At 43.7% G+C, this 23,526-nt stretch overlaps 1 protein-coding gene across 5 annotated transcripts in view; it reads left to right on the forward strand.

Moving 5' to 3' along the window:
• Positions 1–453: 453 nt before the first annotated feature.
• The window catches only part of NRP1 (neuropilin 1), a 112,909-nt gene continuing 89,836 nt past the window's right edge, over positions 454–23,526 (forward strand). For all 5 annotated transcript variants that reach the window (XM_074900007.1, XM_074900008.1, XM_074900009.1 and 2 more), the window contains exons 1-3: positions 454–590; positions 764–1,252; positions 4,497–4,671. In XM_074900007.1, coding sequence (XP_074756108.1) covers positions 1,186–1,252; positions 4,497–4,671 — 242 coding nt within the window. In that variant the 5' untranslated portion in view covers positions 454–590; positions 764–1,185. The remainder of the gene's footprint in view (positions 591–763; positions 1,253–4,496; positions 4,672–23,526) is intronic.

Consider the following 23,526-nt stretch of genomic DNA (forward strand, 5'->3'; position numbering starts at 1 on the left):
GTGGCGTCCCGGCACTCCGAGGGACACTCGTGGGGCCGGGCTGCACACTCGCACGGAGCGAAACGGCGGGGGGAGGTGGCAGAGGGGGAGGTGGCAGAGGGGAAGGCCCGGGAGAGGACGGGGCAGGGTGCGGGTGTCTGCCTGCCTGCTGCCTGCCTGCGGGGCCGGGGCGGCGGGGCGCAGGTGGGTGACTCCGCCTGGGTCGGCTCTACCTGCCGTGGCGGGGGAGGCCGCCTCTCGTCCCCCCTCTCCCCCCCGCGTCCCCCCGAGGCAGCCCCCGCCCCGCCCGTGTGTCAGGGCTGGGGCTTGCCGTGTTTGTTTGCTGGTTCTTCCGCGCTGCCGATGTCTTGGGGGGCTGTGGAGGGAGGGGGGGGGGGGAGGAGGAGGAGGAGGAGGAGGAGGGCGGGGAGGGGGAGGGGACTGGGGCTTGGGAGACGGCGGCTCCTCGGCCTCTCTTATTGCCGCTGAGTTGCGCTCCTCTTCCTCAGGCTGCGAGCGGGAGTCGCCTGGGCGCTTCTCCCTTCCGCGGCCGGCCAGCCGGCAGCCCCCGCGGCGGCAGCTGCGCTCTCGCCCGCCTCCCGCCGGGGCAGGTGAGTGCGGGGCGCCAGGCACCGCCGGGCAGCACCGCCCCGGGCTGCCGGCCCCGCGGGAGCCGCGGCCGCGGGAGAGCAGGGCAGGCGGGGGGGGACGCAGTTCGCCAAACTCCCGCGCCCGGCTGGTCCCCGCTGACGGCCGCTTTCCCTTCTTTCTCTCCTCTCCGCAGAGCACACCCGCCCCGTCTCCCGGAGCCCGCCCCGGCAGAGCGCTCCCGAGGTGCCAGCAGCCGCCAGGATTTTTGTCTGTCTTGTTTGTGTGTTTGTTGGTTCTTGTTTTTTGTTTTTGTTTTTTTCCCCTCGTTTTCATTTGGCTTTGTAGTCTCGCTGGGAATGGCAGGGGCAGCGGCGCCGGGAGAAGAAACAAGTGTGGGGAGAGGGAGAGGGAGCCGGAGCTAAATGACAGGATGCGGGCGACTTAAGGCACAGAAAGAAGCCAGCTTCCCTCTGCCCCCGGGACTGCCCTTGCGGACCGTGCTTTCTGCTCCTGACTCCGGCTGGAGGATTTAAGACCTAGGAAGAGTTGTGCGTGGAGGGCTTTTTTTTTTGTTTGTTTTTTCTTCTCCTCCCTTCTCTGCTCTCGGAACGGAAAATGGATTGGGGACTTCTCCTGCACTGTGCAGCCCTCACCTTCACCCTCGCCAGGGCTCTGCGAAGCGGTAAGTGTCACGGGGGACGTCGGGTCTCAGCCTGGGCGGGCGGCTCCGGGGCTGGGCTCCAGGGGGCGGCCGGTGGGGCCGGCACCGACCTGAGCCCGGCTGGGGGGAACTTTCTGCCGGAGGCGGGAGGTGGCGCGGTCCGCACCCTTGCTTTGCCTTCCCACTTTATTTTCTGCTCTTCTGGCTTGTTGTATAAAGCAGGGTGCTCGTTCTCACTAGATCAGGACAGCCAATTATCTTAATAATGTTTCCTCCCGTAGGCAATTAAATAAGTCTCGCTTTCGATATCTGAAAGATAATGACCACCTTAAAGGGAAGCCTTTTTCTCCCCCCTCCCGCCCCTTTCTTTTTCCAAAGATTTCAGATTATCGTGCCTTCTGCTAGCTGTGTGCGTACCTGCGAGCAGTCTTCAAACGGAGAGCTCTCTAGTCTACCCCTTTCCCAAGTCCTCAGTTTACGTGCAACTTGCACAGTGCCAAAAGAGAACCTGAGCTTTTCTATGAGGGCTCAAGACTCCCTTCCAAGAGAGAAATCCCGTAACAAATGACTGATGTAGCTGGTGTACTATCAGGCAGCCCTTGAAAACACAACTAATTAAAAGCAACGTGCTCCTCCTTCCCCGAACAATGCCAGGGCACCGTCAATATTTCACTGCATGATGCATTTTTAAAGACGGTCTAAGTGTGAGACTGCTTGACGTTTAGCTCTCGCACATGAAACAGCTCGTGCGAGTTTTCCTTTCCTGACAGATCCTGAGCAATTATTATTAACTAATTATCAAATATTTACTTTTGCCTGACTGGGTCTTCAATCAAAGTAATTAAAAGAGAGCACCCTCCACTACGCTGGTATATTGTTTTAATAAGGGACCGCAAGTGGAGCGTCGTGGAAGAGTATTAAAATCGCGTGGTTTATGATGGAAGTTAATCTCTCAATGTGTGTTGAGGAGGCTGCTTAATTTAATCGGGACGAGCCGCCTCCCTCGGCGCTGTGGGGCTGTGGCAGAGGCGTGCGCCGAGCCCAGCCTGGGGACGCTCCCAGGGGTGCGCTTGGCTCACCCACCCCACACCCCCCAGGTGAGGGGCGCGGGCAGCCACCTCCCTGGCTCCCACGTAAACCAGGGCTACCCCGAGTCCTGCACCCTCCGAGGGCGGGGAGCGCGGCCCCCGGTGCTCCCGTTGATCATTTCTCCCCGTGGAAAGAAGAGGAGGAGTAGGGCGGGTTGCTGGGCAGAAGCCTCCACGGCGAGCGGTCAATGGGGTGGCCCTGCTGGAGTCACCAGGGCCATTAACCTCCCCTGTAACCTACCAGGCCCGCTAATGCCACCCTCACCTACATGCGGTACTAGTGTCCGCTAAATTAATTCATTAACCTTATTTAGAACTAATGGTCCGAAGTCATTAGAAACTGCTTCTCTTAATCAAGTGTGAGAGAGATTGCACAGAGCCAGGGAGTCTAGCAGACCGCATTATCTTATTACACTGTCACTTTCCCAGAAGTCGCAGATTAAGGAGCGCTGGTGGTAGCGAGTCCACCTCAGCGTCCTCTGAAGTGACTCTGTCAAGTGACTAGGAGCAGCCCTGCTTTATTTCAGGCATTTAACAGATGCCAGACTCTGCCATGTTGTTTGCAGGGCTGGAGTGGGCTTAATGAGACAGGATCACTTTCCGAGTGTGCTTACACAGGGAGGAAAAAGCAAGATTCCCTGAGAGCCCCAGACAGCGGATTAGCAAGATCACCAGTGACAGCTTTTGAGCTTTGAGCTGCAACGCCTTTTGTTCTGGTCAGAGGAAAACAGCCTGTTTTGCAAAAGCAAAGCGGAAATAAATAATAAGATAGCCTTTCCCAGCAACATGCTTAGCAATATGTGGGTCTTGACCATACGGCTGAGTACATATCATCCTCTTCCTTCCTAATTTATGGCAAATAATTTCTATAAAGAGGGTAGCTTTATGCAATTTTGATGTGCACTTCCTCATTCTTTTCCATCTGACCTGTTTTTCCTATAATAAAATCCTGTACATTTATAAATTCATGCTGAGAGCAAGGAATGCCATTTTGCTTTGACAGGGAATGTATTAGACACAGCACTGCAGCGTGTACATACCCTTATTGGGATGTAGTGATATATAGTCTTGCTTTTTAGTGTGGACATTTTCCCTGTGTGTAGTTTACTGCAACATTTTATTGCTCAAAATTAAACAATGTGTGGAGAAAGTTTTTTCCTCCCTGATGGTATATAGAAAGAAATCCATAGTAGTAAAAAAGTGGCAACACAAACCTGCACTGGTCAGTGAAGTGAGTGGCTGTGTAGGTTGGATTTCTTGTCCCTTTTTAGTATTCCTATAAACCTTAAAATGCAACCCTGACAATGCTGGCCAAAGGAGCAAGATGTAACATACCACATTTCACGCCTGGTGATTCTGGAAACTTTTGCAACTGTTTTGCTATTAGAACTAAATGTTTGTTGTTGTTGGGGGGAGGAAGGGACAGAGGGAAGAGGAAAGGATGTTGTTCTGGTCCATTACTTTGATGCAGTCTCCAAGCTTGAATAAACTTCCTTGAAGGAATAAATAGTGGATGATTTCTGCTTCACTAAAACCGCTTTGTTCTCTGCTACCCTGGGTTTGAAGGGCACAGATAGTTTCAACCTGCCTAGATTTATGGACTGATAAAACAAAGGGAGGGTCTGCTGCAAATGAGCTTGATCCACCAAGACAATCCCAGTGGTCAGTGACACAGACCAGGCTTATCCCATAGCTGGGTGGGGGGTCAGATGGCATCCTTTTAGCTCTCCTCTCAGCTTTCCTTAAAACTTTATACTTAAGAAGATTATACTTTTTGGAGATAATTGTTTCTTAGGCACCCTTCTGAGACAACACTAACACTGCTGGGAGGATGTGAGGTTTCAACACTGTCAGGGGCACTGTTTGCTCGGGGTGGGGGGCTTTTTGAAAGGATACTCTTTAGAAATGGGGTATCTTCTGCTATCTGCTCCCTGTCCAGGAGCTGGACTTAAGGATGCACGGAGAGGCAGGCCTCTTCCCTTCGGTAAAAAGTAGCAGAGATGCCTTTGCGTTAAAGGCATAAGGGTGCAGCAGAAGTTTGCTTGAAGGCGGCTGCACGCATACACACACCCGCACCCCGCGTTCCCGCGGCGGTCTGGTGGTTCGCTGCTGCGGGCTGAGCGCGGGTGAGTGCCGAGGAGAGCGGAGAAAAGCCACTCTGTTTGCTTCCCCTGCAGATAAGTGCGGCGACACGATCAAAATTGTAAACCCGGGGTACCTCACCTCGCCCGGCTACCCCCAGTCCTACCACCCCAGCCAAAAGTGCGAGTGGCTGATCCAGGCTCCCGAGCCCTACCAGCGGATCATGATCAACTTCAACCCCCACTTCGACCTGGAGGACCGCGACTGCAAGTAAGTGCGGGCGCCGCGCTCCGGAGCGCCACGGCGCCACCTGCCGGCCCGCCGCACCCCCGCGCCCGCGGACACCCCCCGACCCCTCCGCGGGGCTCCGCGCCCCGCCGCCGCGGCCGGGGTTTGCTGGGGCGAGGCGCAGGAGGTGCTCAGCGGAGCATCCGGGAGCCGCGGGAGGTTAAAAATACCTTTGGAACTTTGAGAGCTTCGTGAGATATATTTGCGTTCTGCCTGCCAGACGGGCACGCGGGTGGGTGACGGTGGTGATGCGCGTTCTGCGGGTGCGGTTAGGGTGAGGGGGTGAGGCACCGCTGTTGTGTTTGTTTGCCTGCTTGCTTTTTTGAGTGAGTCTCTGGACTCACTTCCCTTTCATTTTGTACCCCCACAACTGCAAACAGCCTGTGGCAGAAACGGGCAATTTCTAAATTGCCAAATCCTCTTAGCCTAGAGTTAGTCTGGCATTTACTCTCAGCCGTTAAGGGGCAGCGCACTGCAGGACTGATAGTCCTATTCCCGCCTTTCTCGCTTTGCTGCTGATTTATATAGCCAGTAGCTCTTCTTTCCCCTCCTACTGTTCTACAGTAGTACCCTGAGCAGAGGAAGGGGATGGCTGAGGTTCCCTTTGCTCCCCTGTGCTTGTGTTCCCTTCGACCATCTATTTCCAAGAGTGAGAAGGGGAGTCACAACCTCCCAGAAGCTGTTCCCTCCTTTTCCCCAAATCTGTAAGCCATGTAGCTTGCATGAAGCAAGGAAGATGGTCAGATCATTCCCCCCTTCAGCATGCCCTCTGAATTCAGCCTGCTTGTTTCATGAAGAAACTATTTTAGTGATTCATTATTTAAAAATTTCTGGAGAATCACAGGTTTTTTTATTCCCCTTCTGACAACTGCAAGAGAGTTATTGTTCATGAATGCTACTAGTCAAGGTTTTCTCTGCATGTCAGAAAGATTAAACTCAATAGCCATTGGTGTTTGGTATTTCATGGAAGTATTCAAGATTTTACAGGATCTGACCCTCTAAAATGATTCTCTGCATCGTCAGGAGTGGTTGTAACAGACCATGAGGTTAGGGTGTGTTGGACTTAGAGAAAGAGAGCAACTGTACTGGAGCACTTAATTTTTACCATGCACATCTTTGTTCCTATTATTTTATATATTGATTACTTAGATCACAGTGATTGATTTCCCTTAAAATTAAGTTCTTTAATGATGCAGTGTGGTGCTTAGTTGCTTTTTTGTTGCTTTTTTATAATCTGTTGTACATCAGCATTTCAGTACCATAGCTGAGTAATAATGCCGGAAAAAACCTATGCTCATAAAACTACACTGTCTCTTCATTAAAATGAGTTTTCACTGTGGCGTTGGGGCTGCAGCTCATATTCATGCCATATGTTCACACGCTGACTTCCCATTCTTTAATTCTTAATTTGTTGTACTCAGTGATTCAGTTCCCTGTGTGTTCTTGATACAGGTTTTGCTTTTGTTCTGTGGGACAATGCTAATGCTTTAAAATGTTTGTCTGTCTCTCTTTCTCTCTTAGATAGAGATTAGGAAATTAAATGAAGTATATTTCTGTGTCAAATCCTTTTTGTTCCTTGCTAGAATATATATTTTCCAATGCTGTAAAACCAGCATGGTCTTTGACAGCAGTAAAGTGGTGCACAGCATACAATTATTTGAAGAACAAGTAATCTTTGTGGCATAGTGTTGTGCTAAACAGTGCTGGGCTGAGCTGAACTGGGTCCAGCGAAGGGATTGACTCCCTCCCTCCATCCCTCCTTCTCAATATTCATTGTCCACTCTCCCCCCTTCATTATTTCTTCCTCTGAAAGGGGGCCCAGTGCACTAATGAGATGGTCATGGGTGCAAGGAAGTCCCTAAACAGGGTTGTTTGCATTGTCTTTGCAGTGTGCAGTGGTGATGCCTTTACCGTTACTTGGTCTATTCTGAAATGCTAATCTTCCAGGCTATGCTAAATTACTCAGCTGCTGCTTCACTTATATTTAAAATTGCTGTTTTTAACTTGAGAGGGATTGTATCTGTGCCAAAAAAAATTAGGACCAGAATAATAGAAAATGATTGCAGCAACAGGAATTTGTCAACAATCACTGCATTTTGAAATTTCAGTGTCTACTGACAAAATTCACATTTCTTGTACCAAATATTGGATACAACAGATTAATGCAATAAAACTTGTCACAAGACTTTTTGGGTTTGCAGCTAAGTACGTTTTGATTTCCTAATATACTTAGTTTATTAGCAACTCAGTTTGCAGTCTAGAAATGTGCAATTTAGGTTACACTCCAGTTTATTGAAAGGTTTAGCGCTGGAAATTAATAAGCACTTAAATATGAAATGCAGATAGAAAATGAGAGATAGGGGAATTCATGTCTGGGAAGAAAAAATGCCCCATACAATTAGAGTAGACTAGAAGAGAAGATTAGCTTGCTGGCCTAGCTCCCAAAATCCTCTTTATAATTCTGTTCATTGCATCTTAGACCTTAGTTAGTGTTGAAAACAACTTTAATAACAAGGACCCCCTGAGCCCAGGGAGGAAAACTGTGTGACTTTGGAAAGGTTACCTTCTTGTTCTGTAGTGCCAACAAGAAAATCAAGAGACCTTATCTAACTTTTAAAAATATTACTCCATACAGAGGGCTACATGTATTGAAATGTAAAACTGGTGAAAGGTTGTTTCTCTGAGGAGAATCAAAAGCAGCAAATTTAAGTATTAGCTGTTCTGAAGCTGTTCCCAGTTAGTCTCTTTGTATGCTAGTTTGGAATTAATTTTAAGAATATGCCCTTGATTTACCTACTTATTATGCTATGCCTTAATGAATAAGTATTTCTCAGATGACTCCTAATAAAATTCATATATGTATGATTTTCTGACGATCAGAACTGTTTGAGTTGTTTTAAATTTCAAGCAAACATGGTGAAAATTCCTGTTTCTCTGGAGGCATTCCAAAGGACTCAACTTTCACAGTTTTGAAGAATAAAGATACGCAAATAATTAAAAATATGTTCACACAAGCTAGGTTCATCTAGTAAAAAATCTTCTGGCCAGAACTACTGAACCAGCTTAGTGGAAATACTGGGTCTCAACAGGAAGTATATAATCACGTCAACCACAGATTGTTATCAAGGACACACATAATGAAAAAATACATAGTCTCTTTTTAACTTTTAACTTTAATGAGTGTTATGCCTCCTCTTCAGGAGGCCAAGAAGAAGAAATTATGGTTGTGCTTTAAGAGAAAAGTAGTTTGTGTTTGCCATTTTGCCTTTTCTCAAGCAAGCCCCAATAACAGCCATCCATTTTTGGAGTCAGCAACACGGTTAGAATGAATCCAAGAGACAAAACATATGGCTACATATTAGTTAAAATGCTCCAGTGTTTGTTGCATGTGGTAAATGCTTTTCAGCACTTAGCGCAAGCTGTACAAGTCTCGTGTTGCTGAAGTATCCTACTGTGTAAATGTAGCCATCTTAAATCTAGTAAAACTTTATACCTAGATAATAAACAAGAATGTCACTGATACAGTACTTTGAATTTATGGAACTTTTCCGGTTTCCCAGCAATGCACACTATCAGCATGATAATTTATAATGGTTTGTGACAAATGTTGCTGAGCAAAGAGGTGTGTGGTTACATTCAGATCAGATGTCATTATCTAGGGAGCAATAAAAATTTCACAGACACTAGGTTAAAAACATTAAGAAAATGAATGTGAAGCTTCAGAAGAAAAGGGCTTAAGAAAGGTGGAGGGTTGGGTAGAGAAAGCCCAATAGCGGTTTCCTTACTGACAAATTATTGACTTTGTTGCCAGACTTGACTGTATTGTTTCACAGGGTTTTCATAGATATACCACACAGCACAATTGTTTTATTGGCCATCATTTATAGATGTAGAGAGTAAACATCATCCTTGCTTGACAATTATAGAGTGTATACACAATGCTGTCATATCACTTGGAAAGGAAAAATTGCCCAATTTGGAAACATTCAAGTTGTAGAAGGAGAGATGTCATAGATAATTATTCTTTATATTGCATTTACCAGGGATTGGTTACACTGACGAGATTAGAGCTGTATAGAAATTGCAGTCAGTTACAGAATACAGAGCAAAAAATACCTATGTTTGTTTATATAGAAGAAAACAGCTCCTCCAGATCCTTGAATAAGGAAGAAAACATAGCTATCCAGACCTACAGAGTGAAACTGTAGCCTCATGGAACTCCTGTGGACCTTAATGACGTTAGAAATTCATCCATCCATTTTATTTCTAAATAATGTCAATGGATTTATGCTATAAATCTGTAGGTATAACAAACTGAGGCTGGTAAAATAAACAAGAGCAAGGCAAGCCATGGCTCAGGCTTTCTCTAGTTTCTGTGAGGTTTAAGCTTTCGTTTACTTTTGACTAAATCCTGGGTCCTATTCTTCCATGCAGCGACGTCTGCTTTGTGCAGATGTTGTGCCTCATGTTTCTCTCATGCAGAGGTGGTTTGAGTCCTTTGGGTTGAGCCGATGGGAGTAAGAGGAGCCCCGGATGGCAGGGAGCTGCCATGGCAGTGGAGTGGTGCTCATGTCCTAGCTGCCTGTCTGGAGGAGAGCCATCTATAAAGGGCATCGCTGGGCTGCCCGTCAAGCCTTGGCCATCAGAGGGGTCCTGTCAATGGCTGCACACACCATAGCTGCTTTCTGACTGCCCAGATGTGTGGCTAGAGCCTGGCTTCAGGTTTACCAGCCCTGAACTGCTCCCACAAACTGCATCAAGGACATCTCAGGTGTGATAGAGGGTCTGAGCCAAATGCAGACTTGCTGTTGTTGAAAGCGATGGGAATGTTGCCCTCTGCTTCCACAGAGCTGTCTCCTGGTACTCTTTAAGGCTGTGGGGAAGGGTGCAGCACAGGCCTTGTACGACTTATTTGTATCAGTTGTTTTGATGGCAAACATCAGTCAGAGCTTCCTAATTCCCTCTCTCTCCACCGCTGTTGAGCGCAGCAGGCAGTGAGGTGACTACAGCTGACAAAGCGAGTTAAGCAGCAGAGCTATCAAAGAGACAGATTCATTCAGGCCTGTCAGAGGCAGGGACCATATTTGACCACGGTTGAGCAGAGAAGTCTGAAGGAGCCAAGGCCTCTGAGCTTTCAAACAGAAATATGGTTTTAATGGCCTGGCCCCACAACTCTGGTCATCAGTGTTGGGCTTTTAGCGATTTGCCTCAGGACAAGGTACTCAAGTCAGGCAAGAATGCTCCCTCCTCGCTTGCTGAGGGCAGCTGGAGGAAGGCCCAAGCTTCCCTGTTTGTTCTGATATGAATTAACTGAATCACCCAACCCACACACCTTCAGCCACCACTGAATGTCCCTCTGCCAAAGCCAGGCTCCACACAGCTGCCATCGGGACGTGGCACCCAGCACCGACACACTGGGAAGGCTGTACCTGCCGAAGGGGCGGCATCTCCACCCCCTCATCTCCCTCAAAAATCCGTCCCTCAAAAGCTGTTTGGGTTTACCGAGAGATCATTTGAGAGTACTAAAGGGATGAAGGGGAAACCCTTCATTCTGTCCCCAAAACAAGAAACAAGTATTTTTGGCACACTTTAGGATGAGTCGTTGCAGTGGATTTGGGAGGACGTGATACCTCATGATTCTGGATGCACTTTGAGGGCAGTTCTCTACTTTACATAAAGCACACAAAAGGCTTTCTCAGGGAGCATGCTGCTAGACTCCAGACAGTCCTGCTGGTGACCAGGGCTATTCGATACCCTCTGGAAGGCTACAGTAAGCAATGCCAAAGGAAGGAGTCAGCCCAGAGCCTGCGCAGGGTCAGGGAAGCAAAAAATGCTTGTTGCAGTAGCCATGGAGCACGCTACCACACAGACACAAAGTTTCTTAACTTAAAGGTTTTGGATCATGAAAGTGTATGCAAGTATGTGCTCTTTGCTACAGCATTCAGCATGTATTTGCACATAAGTATTAGATGCACGTATCTAAAGATAATGCTGCTATTTTATTGTGCTTTAGAGACTAAATAAGACTCGAAACAAGTTGAAAATTATATTGTTTTTCTGATTACACAGTGTAATAAACTGACTCTTTTGTTGCTTATCCAAGCAGTTAACTCTTTTCAAAGTCTCTGTTGTCAAACTGTTTAACAATTCTTTCCTTTAGCGTAGCATTTTGGGTTTGATTTTTCTGAGGAAAAGGTACTGGGGAAACCATGACCAAACTGCCTGGTCATAGCTATAGAATCTGTGCTGGAGCATGTTCAGGGCTGAGATGTTGGATGCAGAGGCTGGTTGGGTGCATTCACTGGCACATAGAGTCTTCACTTGGGTCTCTGTACAGTAGCACATTACAATTATAATAACAAGCATATGCAGGTGTTTCTATTAATCCAGACAGTTAAGTGAACTGTTGCGGAGAGTTCTGTCTTGATGTGCTACAACCAGATACCCTTCAGAGAGGAAAAAATTTGGGGGTCAAATATGGATTCCTATGAGCCTAATTCTTCATCTTTTCTGTGGACAGAGATAGACAAATTCAGAACAGAGGACTGAGTCCTTTCTAAATTGAAACACAGAGCTGCTGGCATTAGCCCCATGAAACTCTCAATATGCTTTCAGTCAACCCCACCCTCTCTCCTCTCCATTCCCCTCTCCTGTGCTAATGGAATTAAAACAAAAACCTATGTGTTGCTGAAAATTAGTTTCTTAATTATAGCCTATTGCAAGCTATAACACTGGATCATAACTTGATAATTATGATGTAGAGATTTTTATACAGCTGATGTAAAACCAAATTCAATTATTTTCTGTTGTATATATTTCCAAAGAATGAAGTTATGTCTGAGAATAGGATATACATGCACGCACGTGTATATATCTAGACTTCTATATCACACAGAACTACTTGGATATAGACATATGTGTTACATGCACTTCTTTAAGACTGTGCATATATACACACATCTCTGCATATAGTATAGATTTCTTAGTTTATGTAGAAGTTCCTAAAGTAAATCTACTAATTAAAGCACTAATACCCATCTTAAGGCTGATAATTAGGTATAAAGAGAAAAAGAGACAGGATTAGTGTTCAGATCATGTTCCAAATGCCTCTTAATTGGGTGTTTGTAATCAATCCTGATTGCAAGAGGCAGTGGTTTGGCAGAATGAAAGAATGAAAAAGGCTTAGCCCTACTATTTTCCTGTTAGTTGACTTGGCCATAGTATTTAGGTCAGGATCCAGTGTCAAACAAGGTAATTTTGTCAGCCTTAGTCATCCTCATAAAACATAACAAAATCTTTTCTAATGATATTTTTTCAAGCTAAAAACTCTCTCAGGCTACGGAGTTATTTTTATCCAGAATCTTAAAAAGTGTTTTCAAGTGAACCACAGGAAAGACTTTGTTCTCCTGGCTTCTATCCACCACTGACTTCTGAAATCAGGTCTGAGTTCACTGTGGGTCTTTCATTGCATTGACCTTGGCACTTTTCTCACCAAGCCACAGTCTTCCATCACAAAACCACACAGCTTGGTATAATGATTATTTCTTATCCCAAGTAACCAAACAATTTTTTAAACAGGGTGACAGATTTCTCTCTTGCACTGTGGGAAGCAAGCACCTGGCCATTTCCAAATAGAGTTTTAATGAACTTCCTGAAGGAGATTTGAGAGAAGTTTAATAAGTCACCTGCCAACTTTTTGGGAGCATAGGTCATTTGCTTTTCTGTAGGAATTCACAAAAATGTGAGAATAACCCCCTTCCCAAGATCTAAACTTCCATGGAAGAAATTGATTTTCATGGGCAATATCAAAAGTTTTTAAAAACATAACCTCAGAAAATCATATTTCTGATTGTCTCTCACACATAAGGTACTGTGAAACTCTGTGATCCGCAAAGCTGGTTGTGAACTTTGTGAACTTTATAATAATTCATTTAAACAGAAAAGGATTGTGCATATTTAGACTCATCGTGTATGTTAATAGCATTACAAGTATTTTACGTAATGCTATAAAACGAAGAATTTAGATGGCTCAAAAGGACCATTGAGAAAACATGTCCATATGTGGAAGATACCCATTTGATGTGGTGATTTCTTTCAGAAGAAACTATGCACATCCCAGAAGCACAATAACCAGCTGTTGTACAGGAGAAACTGGGCAGTTGTCTGCTGCCTTCCATGCTGATGCGGACCTGCAGTGACCACATGCCCCATGCCTCCCCTAAATACAGATGGGCCGACACTCACACTGAATGAGAGCCTGGGCTAATCCCTTCCTTACAGTCCCAGCAGCTTGGGTTCCATTGCACATTTGCACTGTGGGCTGCTCCGTGCCCCCATGTGATGACACAGACGATCAGAGCTGTGGGGTGGGAGGGGGTTTGGAGCACCCCACTGTCAGTGGGGGTCATGCACTGCCCTCACAGCTCAGCCACTGCTTTTCATGAAGGAAAAGAAGATACAGATAGTCCTTTTTTTTTTTTTGTCCTTAAATTGGAAGTTGGTAACCTAGAGAAAAATAGAGAGGTCTGTTCACATCCTTGTGATTATTCTGCCTCAAGCTTTGAGAGATGCTCCCTCACAGCCAAAGTTTTGCTCATTCACATAAACAGTCCCGCTGAAGTCAATTAAAACAACAGACTCGCTTGTGCAGGGCTAATAGCTAGTACATACATTTATAAGAAATTAATAATTACTGTTTGTAACAATGGATTTCAGATGCTTGCAGAGTAACTTACAACACAGTAGAAAATTCAGCTTCATTCTTTTTTGTGCCCTCAATTCATAAATCACCACAAATAAGTTATCATTTCTTCTCCAGGTCCTTAGCTCATAATAGTGAAGGTTAGGGACAAATTGCTGAGTGCCTGGGTAAGAATCAAAGTTTGTCTTGTTGTAGGATCTTGTGCCAATCTGTCATTAAGCCAGACAACTTCTACTGACTTTTCTCTGATGTATTCATCTGTAACAAGGGAAGCAGATCAGCAATTTAGAAAAGCTTTAGCTTGATCACCATGCAGAAACGTAGGCTATACTGCCTATTTCCATAGTGATCACTCTCTTTGCCAGATGCAAAATGGGAGGCTTACATCCCTCATGCTAAAAGCCCTTCTTAGAGGAAATCCTAGGCTGTCGCTCCATTTGAGTAGCTTTAGTTAAGTCTGGAAAAATATGCAAAGGTAGCTCTTAAATAAAAGCTCTTTTTTCTGTTTCACAGCCATCTCCATAACCTGTTTTGGAGACAGAGGCATAAGATGTATTAACATGGCAGGCATGTGTTCTGATTGCTGAGTGTTTTTTGATATTCCCACAAAACCCCTGAGACTTTGTGTCAAAATTCTATAAACTTTATCTATTTGTATATTCATATCTGGGCTTAAATCCAAAACTTCTTTACATGCATTTACAGCAGACAATTTAGGTTCATTTCCCTGTTTTTCAGATGGCAAGCAGTTAAAGCAGGTACATGTTTTAACCACTCTATATAGTCTAACCTTCTAATGCATTTCAAAAGTTTTCTGTTGTATTTCAATAGCACATACACGACATAATGTAGGTATATAAAATAGATACAGGACAACACTGAGCTGCGAAGCAAGTGAAGACAGCTTCACTGATGCCAATAGTGTTGCACCTGCTAATAGCTCAAATACAAAATACCATAAGGATATCGTATTATGTTCCTTACTGGTTTCCATTTTCATTTATCCTCCACAGCTATACTAGATGATGGCTTTCAAACAGTATAATAGTCTTCTTTATCTCGTTTCTCTGACATCATTTTCAAGTTCCTTATTACTCTTGAACAGTGTAGCTAATAGTACGCAAATTGCTTCTCATTCTTCCTATCATAGCATGTCATTATTCAAGAAACCAGTGCTCTTCAGCCTTTCCCACACAAATAGCTCTCCTGCAAACTAAACTTAAAACTTACTTCCAAGAGCCAGTCTCACATTTCCCAGGCAATTAGAGCCCTTCTACTGGCTATTACATTTTTACTTTGCACATTTTTACACCTTTTTAACTAACTGTACCTGTGTACTCCTTGAGATTTGAATCTTTATCTTCTAAAGCCTAGTCTTCTTACACTGTTTTTTGTACTGATTTAATGATTTCAATTAACGTTTTGTTTGAGTATAGTTAAAACAACTCAGCACACACTGGGGGATACATGTATTCTGGTATAAAGATGCATTGTGTCGGTACTTTTGCAGAAATAAACCTTGCTAATGTCAGCAGTTTGTAGCAGCAACTATACTGCATTACCTATGATGGTTTCTAAACTGGTATAGCTAAAGCGGCTATAAAAACAATGTATAAACTGACTTCTGTTTTACATAACTAGTCAGAAATGCTAGTAGAGGTTTTTGGATACTGTAATAGGTAAATTTGTTAGCTAAAATTAATTCGATTGCCTTACTGATTGCAAGTTACAAATTGCAATAGAGACATATGTGTGTGTGTATATATATACACGCATTCATATTGGGGAACTTACTGAGACGTCCATTTTCTCCCAGCTTTTACTTTACAAAAAGCTTAGGCAAAGTCTCTAAGCTAAGTAGTTCTTCTGCCTACTGTAACTTATGCTTTCCAGGAAGGTTTTTTTTTAACTTGCCTCACTAGGCAGATAGATAAATTACTGTGGTGTGACCTTCAAGCACCTCGCTTATTCCATGGAAATTGTCCATATGCACGCTCTTACCCCGTGATATTCCATATGACGTGCAAGGTAGTTTATCCCTTTTCTTAGTTATTCCTCCCCCACCCCCAACATTACAAAGTAAAAACATGCTTATAGGTGTAACCGCAGCTCAGCTGACACTCTGAAATCAAACTCTGAGTGCTCTGAAAATAAACATCTGATCACTGAGTAACTTTTTCATGTCCCCATATGCTCAGCATAGAAAGGAAAACAGATCCTTCCTTGCCACATCCCAGCTTCGGCTCTTTCTCATCTGAAAGGTGTCAGATAATTTTGATTTAAATATGTAAAGAAAGGAAGCTGTTTTTCATGGGCCATATTCTTAATTTGTCCGAAGATCATTCTGCTGAAGTTAGTGGGGTGATTTGTATCAGTTGAGTGAGGAGCTGACTCTACATTTCTACAGTTCCCTAGAAAATTTCAGAAGAAAAGCCAGTATTGTAGCTGAAACAGCATTAACTCAGAGTGAAGTCAGTTAAAATTTTGCCATTCAGCAAGATAAGACTTTAATACTTGAGCAGAATGGGTAGGAACTTCTTAAAAGTAGGTGGAACAAAACCCAAAGTCCTTCTGTCATGTATACAAACCATTCTTTCCACTAACATCTTTGAAGTACACAGGATGGGGTGCTAGTACACTGTGGCTGTTTACAGTGCTAACTCTCTCATACTGCTTGATCTCGGCCCAGACAGTCATCATCTTTGTGCCTCAGTTTCCTTAGAGAGGATAATATTTCTCTGGTTTGCATATATTTGAGGATGTGCTTATTAGTGTTTGTGAAGTCCTTAGAGACTGCTGGGTGGAAATGTAGTGCAGTATAATAGTTATTTGCCATTGTTTTGTATTTGCTCATCTTCTAGCTGTTAATTTTTTTTTAACAATATACTGCTGTGTAAAAATGCATGTGGAAATCTTTTGACTTTCACAGAGAAGTGTTATCCAAACAAAAATAAAGAATAGGACTCCTGCTCACAAGAGACACATTTTCTGTGATGAGAAGAATCTATAACAGACACAGCACTAACTCAAAACTGAGCACCAAACAGCATCCAAACGCAAGCAATTCCAAATGTGTGCATATTGCCAGTACAAAACCAGGCCATTCTGCAAACGCAGCGTCCCCCTAGGAGTAGTGAACCTAAGCAGCAGCAACGCTAATGGCTGTCTTCTCATGTGCAGTGAGGCAAAGCAGCACTTTAGAGCTGCCTTGGGCAGCTGTTAACTTATTCATTCTTAAGTTCTATAAAGCTGTTATTGGGTGGAAGCAGATGACACAAAGATTTTGGGCCTGCTCTGTCTGCTGTTGGGAGAGGATTCCCCATCCTTGCACATAGAGTGAAATTCTGGCTTCCTTCAAGTCAATGTCAAAACTTCTCCCCAGTCTTGCTTGGAGTGAAAAAAAATATTTTAGGCTCCAGAAAACCCTTTTTTGAAGAGCACTTTTCTGGCACCATTGTATCTTGTACAATTTTTCTCAGTTTGGATGTTACTTTTCTTTCAGTGCACACAGTGCATGTAGGGGAACAAAGAGGCCCATGAGTTTTCAAATGCATTTGTACTGCTAGAACAACAATGAAATAAATAAAAAAAACCCCACAAATTTTCTGTTGTTAGAGTACATGTAATGCATGAAGTACTCTGCTAGGTCATCTACCTTGTTTCTTAACCTCCTTTCAGAACATTTCAGGTTGTTTTGTGGTTTGCTTGTTCCACTTGATGCCTCGGGCTTCCCTATCTCCTCTCTGTAGGTGATGTGAAAGCTCACTCTCATATGTAAAACACAGCGGTTTGCTTTCTCAATATTACCCACTAAAAATTTTGGACATTGTAAGTCAGGCCTCAGAAAATTGTAAAACTTTATAAAAATCCTTGTATCTCAAAAATTTCTATTGCTTTCTTTTTTTTTTTTTTTTTTCCCCATCTAGTATATTTTGGGGGATTTCCTCTGTGATAATAATAGCCAAAAAATTCCTCTGCTTTATATGAGGAGTTTGGCAATACCATGATACCAGCAGCTGGTGCTTTAAAACCTGCGACCAAATTTCATGATACTCGTGATAAAAATCATGAGAGCTGGCAACGTTGGATTCTTGCTAAAGTCCCAACTTCCTGATGCTGTTTCTCTTTTCAGTCACAGCCCTGAAACTCTCACTCAAGTGACAGACTTATAGAAGAAAAATAAAATTGAAAGGAAATGGAAGTATTAATTTATATTGATTTCACTGCTTGACTGTTTCTTTACCCCTCATTGCAGGATTAAACTTTCAGAAAGTAAAATTAATTCCATCAAAAACACCCCTTTGTTTTTACCACTCTTTTTTCTCTGAGTACACATGCAGTAGCATTAGGAGTGCTATTGTTATGAAGGCTACATGTTTGCTTGGCTTCAAAGCCACATTACACCAATGAGACGAAAATGGTTTGAAGGCCATTAAACAGAAGGGCATGACTTTTGTCTCAGGAAGACCCTGATCTGCAAATTGCTGGCATGTTTGTAATAGAGATTCCACTGGCTGCTGCAGGATCCTCACACTGTCCCACTACTATCCTCCAGCAAGCGAGTTGGAGGTAAATGAGGTGGACTGACAGAAAAAACTTTCTTATGCCATGTTCTTTTATGTATTGTGCAGGCTTAGGTTTTCATGGGATTGTTCTCTTGCAAGTAGTACACAAAACTACCGTGCAATATAGCTAACAATGGCATTAAGGGTCCTGTCCTCCACCTAACTATACCATTTTTGTGTCTGCATGTTTCTAGTGAAGTCAGTGACTGACTGCTTTGTATTTCCTTTATGGTTTGCATCCTTCTCTGCTGCAGTTAAAATAACTGCAGTGAGTCTAATCTGATGTGCACAAGCTGAGAAGTGGTCATATAGCTCTAAACTCACGAGCTGTTCTGAGGACAAAGCTAATTTTCAAAACATTTTTATAAACTCAAGGAAATCTTAATGTCTTTATTCTGTTATTACTTTAAAATAATAATCCCAAACTGACCTGGGAGCTATTACTCAGTGAGCACTGGCCCCTTGGAAGGTTTCAACTTGTCAAGTTTAGCCATTTTTTGAATGCACAGAGGAAGTCATTAAGGCACATCAGGCTGCTGATTGCTATTAAACTCTGCAGAGAGTTCTGTGTAAAAATCAATGCCATAACAGGGCTACAAGAATCTAAAAGGCAGGAAATGCGTTTCTTTACCCTCTGGTAACTCAAAAATGGATTAATAGATTTTGTGAAGCCTCAAAAAAAAAAAATCACCTATGAGCTAGGGGCCCAATGTAAACCTCTGTGACAAAATAATACCGCTCAGAAAGCTCTGAGCATGTGAAAATGGAATTAATATGGAATTGTCACTGCTGTAACCTCAACTGTATGTTTCTGTGCTGGAGAAATCTCACACATCTGCACATACGTGCATGCACATGCTTATTTATTGTATCCCAAGGAACACCTTTTTTGCTGTATCGCCACTAAGGAACCTGGAGGGAAAATGTATTTTTAGTAAAGTATGATCTTATATAGCTTTTGCCAGAAAAGTACTACAAGAATTTTCCAGATGAGTTCAGTCTCGGCATCAGCAAAAGTGATACTTAGATGTCTGGTGGATTTTGCCTGTGTGGGAACTGCACTGAAAGACGCAACAGTTCGCTACTAGTCAAAGACTTTTGTAGAAAAAATGTTTCTCATGGGAAAACCAAGTTTAAATCACAATAGGAAGTTTTATTGTAAACATGTAGTATATAAAGCAGGCAAAGTCCACTGTCAAGCTCTGAGGCCAATTGCCATGGAATGGCTTAAATTCAAACTGTCCAGTTCTCTTCCCCCAGCAAGAAAAGTGGTGGCATTCAATTCAATTTTTGGCATGCATTTCATTCAATTTTGATGATAAAATGTTGAAAATCTTTTTAATTTGCTTATTTTTCTTTGATTCTTATATGAAAATAAAATCTTACTGAGCTGTATTAAATTTGCTTCATTCTATCAGAGGATAATTGGGTTGGAAGGGACCTCAGGAAATCACCTCATCCAAGTTACTACTCAAAGGAATTGCATTTTATATAATACAAAAGCTAAAATGAAGCAACCCATGTAAAAACAAATATTTCCATAAAACCAAAGACCTAGTTAGGATGTTTCAGAACCTTTATTTCATGGCCTAACCCAGCCTTTCTGTTGAAGTAAATACTAGTTTCTCACCAGCTCTCCTTATTAATTTTAAAATTTTAGACTGCTTGCTTTTATTGAAAAGAAGGTTCCCTTCTGGTTTTCCATTTTTAAGGTACATGCAAATATCATGTACAGTTGACCAATCCTAGGAGGAGGGCTGAGGGGTAGGGCCATAAGCATGTCCCTACATGGTGGCTGCAGGGTCCCCGTCTGCCATCTCATCTAAGCCCAGAAAAGACCTTTTTTTAAAAAAAGAGCAGGAAGGTGAGCCATCTCAGTATCAGGGCTCAGGGCAGACAGGACTTAGGACCAAAATAGCCAGCTTTGGTCCAGATGGAGGTACGTTTTGCCCAAAGCTCACCAAGGCTGCAGGGGTCTGCCAGTTTCCACCCTGTCCTGGAGAGCCACCACTGTGCATCTCCCCAGATGCTTGTCAAGAGGATGTGGTCGTGGCCACAGCCAGCGTGGCAAACTCTCCCAGAGTATCCAGGCCTAAGGCTGAGATCTGGAGAGAAGGATCAAAAATGGGCTTTCTGTTAAGGACCGTATCAAGTGCATACAATGAAAAAGCTCTTAACAAGCAAGTTGCTAATGCCCGTTTTAGTGCATATGGTCTGGATCGGCTGCAGCGAGGGGGCAGATTGCGAACTGTTTCCCCAGCACGGCACTGAGGAACGAGGCTCCTATAACTCTCAATTATAGCAGGGGAAAATCCACTTTTCTTGCATGGATAATTTGGAAGTTATGAATCAGCCTGTTGTTTTTATTTCAGTGGAGTACAGACAAGAGTTGTGTAAAATGAGGCTGCTGCCTGTCTGTCAGGCAGCTGTAGTTTTTTACCCTGCAGCCTCTTTTAATGTGCATTCTTGGCGAATTCTGAAGAGAAGCAGTCACAACTGTGCACTCAGACGTTAGAGCAGATCTCATACGCTAGTCATTGAGCCGAGGACTTCACTCATGCATCGCCCTGTGTTTGACGCAGCCATTAAGCATCCTGACCCAGTAAACAGAAAACTGAATTGGTGTCTAAGTTAAAAGGCACTGTAAAAATAGTCTCTTGAATCATCATCTGTTTTTGAACAGAGATTAGTATTTTCTTGCAGTGTATCTACTTTTCCCAGGTGTTAAATAGACCATTTGCTGTCTGCTGGTTTTTAGGGTTTTTTAAAGTAGGTGTTAAAGGGTATTCTAGCCTAACTCTACAGGGTTTTAAGGCAAGAGAGACAGTTATCTGCAGAAAAAATGCCCATCTCTCTCAAATAATTAGCAATTATCTGTCAAAAAAGCTTCTGAACCAACTACAGTAAGAAAAACACTTTTCATCTTTGGCTTTTTCTGTCTCCCTCTTTCCCCCTCCCCTTCGCCTCCCTCCCACCTTTCCCCTAGCATTTTCTGAGCAGTCTTTGCCAAAGGAAACACTGATGAAAGTAACTTTCAGTGGCTGAGCAGTTCCCTCCGTCACCTCCTCCCTGTCCGCCCCCTAGATTGCAACAGACATCTGCCTTTGTACACACCATGTCAGAGTCCAGCAGAGACATTTTATGTTCGTTGTTTCTCCAACATAAATAAAAGCAGCTCAGACGATGCAAACTGGCTGTAGACATCCCATTGCTAATAACAAAGCTACGTTGGTAATTGCTAATAATGATGCAGTGTTTCAGCATGGGAATGCCGTTCTGGCTGTAATGTGGATCTGGCCTGAATAAAGTGACACAGATGGTAACATTATTGCATATTTCTTTGCAGTGGAAGTTGAAATTTTAGTGGTGGTGGTGGGGAACATTCCTACATTTCCTTCCAGTTATTTCTTTAATATTAGCAGCAGTGGCATACTTGATCTGTGAACTGTGTCAGTGCCACCTAAGGAACTTGAAGAGGAGTCTGCAAAGTGAGGAGAAGCAATTGTTTCCACTTAGCAAAGGAAGCACTTAGATGCTGTTTTGACAGAATTGCATTTGACTCCCTTGGCAGGGATGACCCATTTTGATCACATGCAACAGCCAAACAACAAACATTCAATTTGCAGTAAATCAGACTTTAAACATCTCTGTAGCTGCTATCTGAAAGACTGGTTGTGGAGTCCTCTTTCATGAACCAGAGCTCCCACATTTGTACCTCACTTGTCTGGGAGTGCTTCATTGCCTTTTTGCAGGCTACAAACAGCGGGAACACGTGGTTTGTGGGCTGGCTCCTGGGTTTCAGCTTCCTTTGATGCACACAAAGTACGTGCTCCTCTGGGAGTACCCAGCATCCTCCGTGCTTACGTGCACAACCACTTCAGCACCCTGGTGAGCCAAAAGCAGTGGAAGCACATGCTGCTACTCTGGCCTGACTGTAGGGTTTCCTTTGAAAGGTGTTTGTAAAGCTGTGGCAGCATGTCAAAGATAAGAGAGGCGGGAGTTGGTTGTACTTGCCAAGTGCCTGCCTTTGTTGGCTCAGTCCACAAGAGCGTCTATCCTCACTTTTGAACTCTCCGAACTTGCTGCATGTTCATCCACAAAAATCGCTAGCTCACCCAGACCTGGAGTGTCAGGGCCAGAGTTGTCTTTCCTGCAAGATTAGGTCACAGTATTAGATCAAAGTCCTACTATGCCGTTTTACACCACGTGGACGCAACAGCTAGCCAAGTTTCAAGTCCCAAGCACAGGTGTCTAGTAACTGTATGATGCACACATGAAAGTTAGAGACAGAAGCCAAAGTTACAAGCTAAATTTCATCTTTTACACCAACATTACACCCTTCTCATCCACCCTTGTAACTGCATTCTCAATTTAAATGTCGGATCACTGTTAATGTCTAAAACAAGCCAAAGAGGCTTTTTCCTGTCAAAAAAAGAGTGCTGCGTAGTATTAATTACCATGTGGAGGGAACATGTAGCAAAAAGCAGTTTTAACATGTGTAGGAAATAAATGCAGTGTATTTGCTGCAGAACTGCTGTGTAGCTAGAAGTGCAAGGCATGATCAGGAGTAATAAGGAAGTGTCATTTAGAAATTATTATGAGCTAAATAGTGAGAAAGTGCAGAAAGAGCACCTAATTTCACCTAATTCATCCTTCTAAAAGCTGTATGTCTCCTCTAAACTGGATATCTGGGCTTCTCCTGTGGCTTATAGGGAGGGAGATACCTCCAGCAAAAATACGTCCCACCTTAAGACTGATCACCAGGATAAATTATTTTTTCAAGGGGCCTTTATCTCTCTCCCCAGACTACTAAGGAATAACTAGCTCAAAGTATTTCCCTGGGTTTTACACAGATACTGTAAGGGGAATTGAATTCCACTCAAAGTCCTCAGAAATGGCTGCTCAAAGTGGACAGGAAAGCTGGCAGACTTAGATAGCTGCAGAAGCTCGTTTCTGTCATGGTGGTCACAGAGCTGATTGCCAGGGTTGCTACAATATGGCCCATGTCAATGAGGTAAAAAAAATCTTGCAACTGCCTGGAAATTGGTTGCCATGTCACAGGCTTAATGCACACCAAGCTGTACAATTGGTATAACAGAAAATGAGCACAAGACCTTTATGTTCTGTTCATATAGAAGTAAACATTTTTTTCAGGAACTGAAACTGTTGTCTCAAAATATATCGCATGTTGATGTACTTACAGTGTAAAATAGAGCTTGCTTGGGCAGGGTTACCTGCAGCTTCTATGGCTTGGCTCAGAGCCTTTTTGAATCTTGGTGGGGCAGGCTGACAGACCTGTGCTCACTGGTCTGTGGCATTCAAGGTCACTCCTGCAGAGCACATGCCCCACAGGAGCACACTCGTTAGAGATCTTCTATACCAAAGAAGGTACTTGGTAGGGCATGAGGATATGAGCAACATCCCTGAAGTGGAAGGGAATGGAAAGGTAAATACCAGAGTATATGTGCACATCACATAGACTGCCTAATTCAGCAAATGCAATTCATTCACTTGAGCTTCCTCATTCTTCTCTCAGCACACAGCCCTGTTTAACATATGCTTGAACCCTGC

The sequence above is a fragment of the Athene noctua genome, chromosome 2 (genome assembly GCF_965140245.1).
Source record: "Athene noctua chromosome 2, bAthNoc1.hap1.1, whole genome shotgun sequence".
Lineage (NCBI taxonomy): Eukaryota > Metazoa > Chordata > Aves > Strigiformes > Strigidae > Athene > Athene noctua.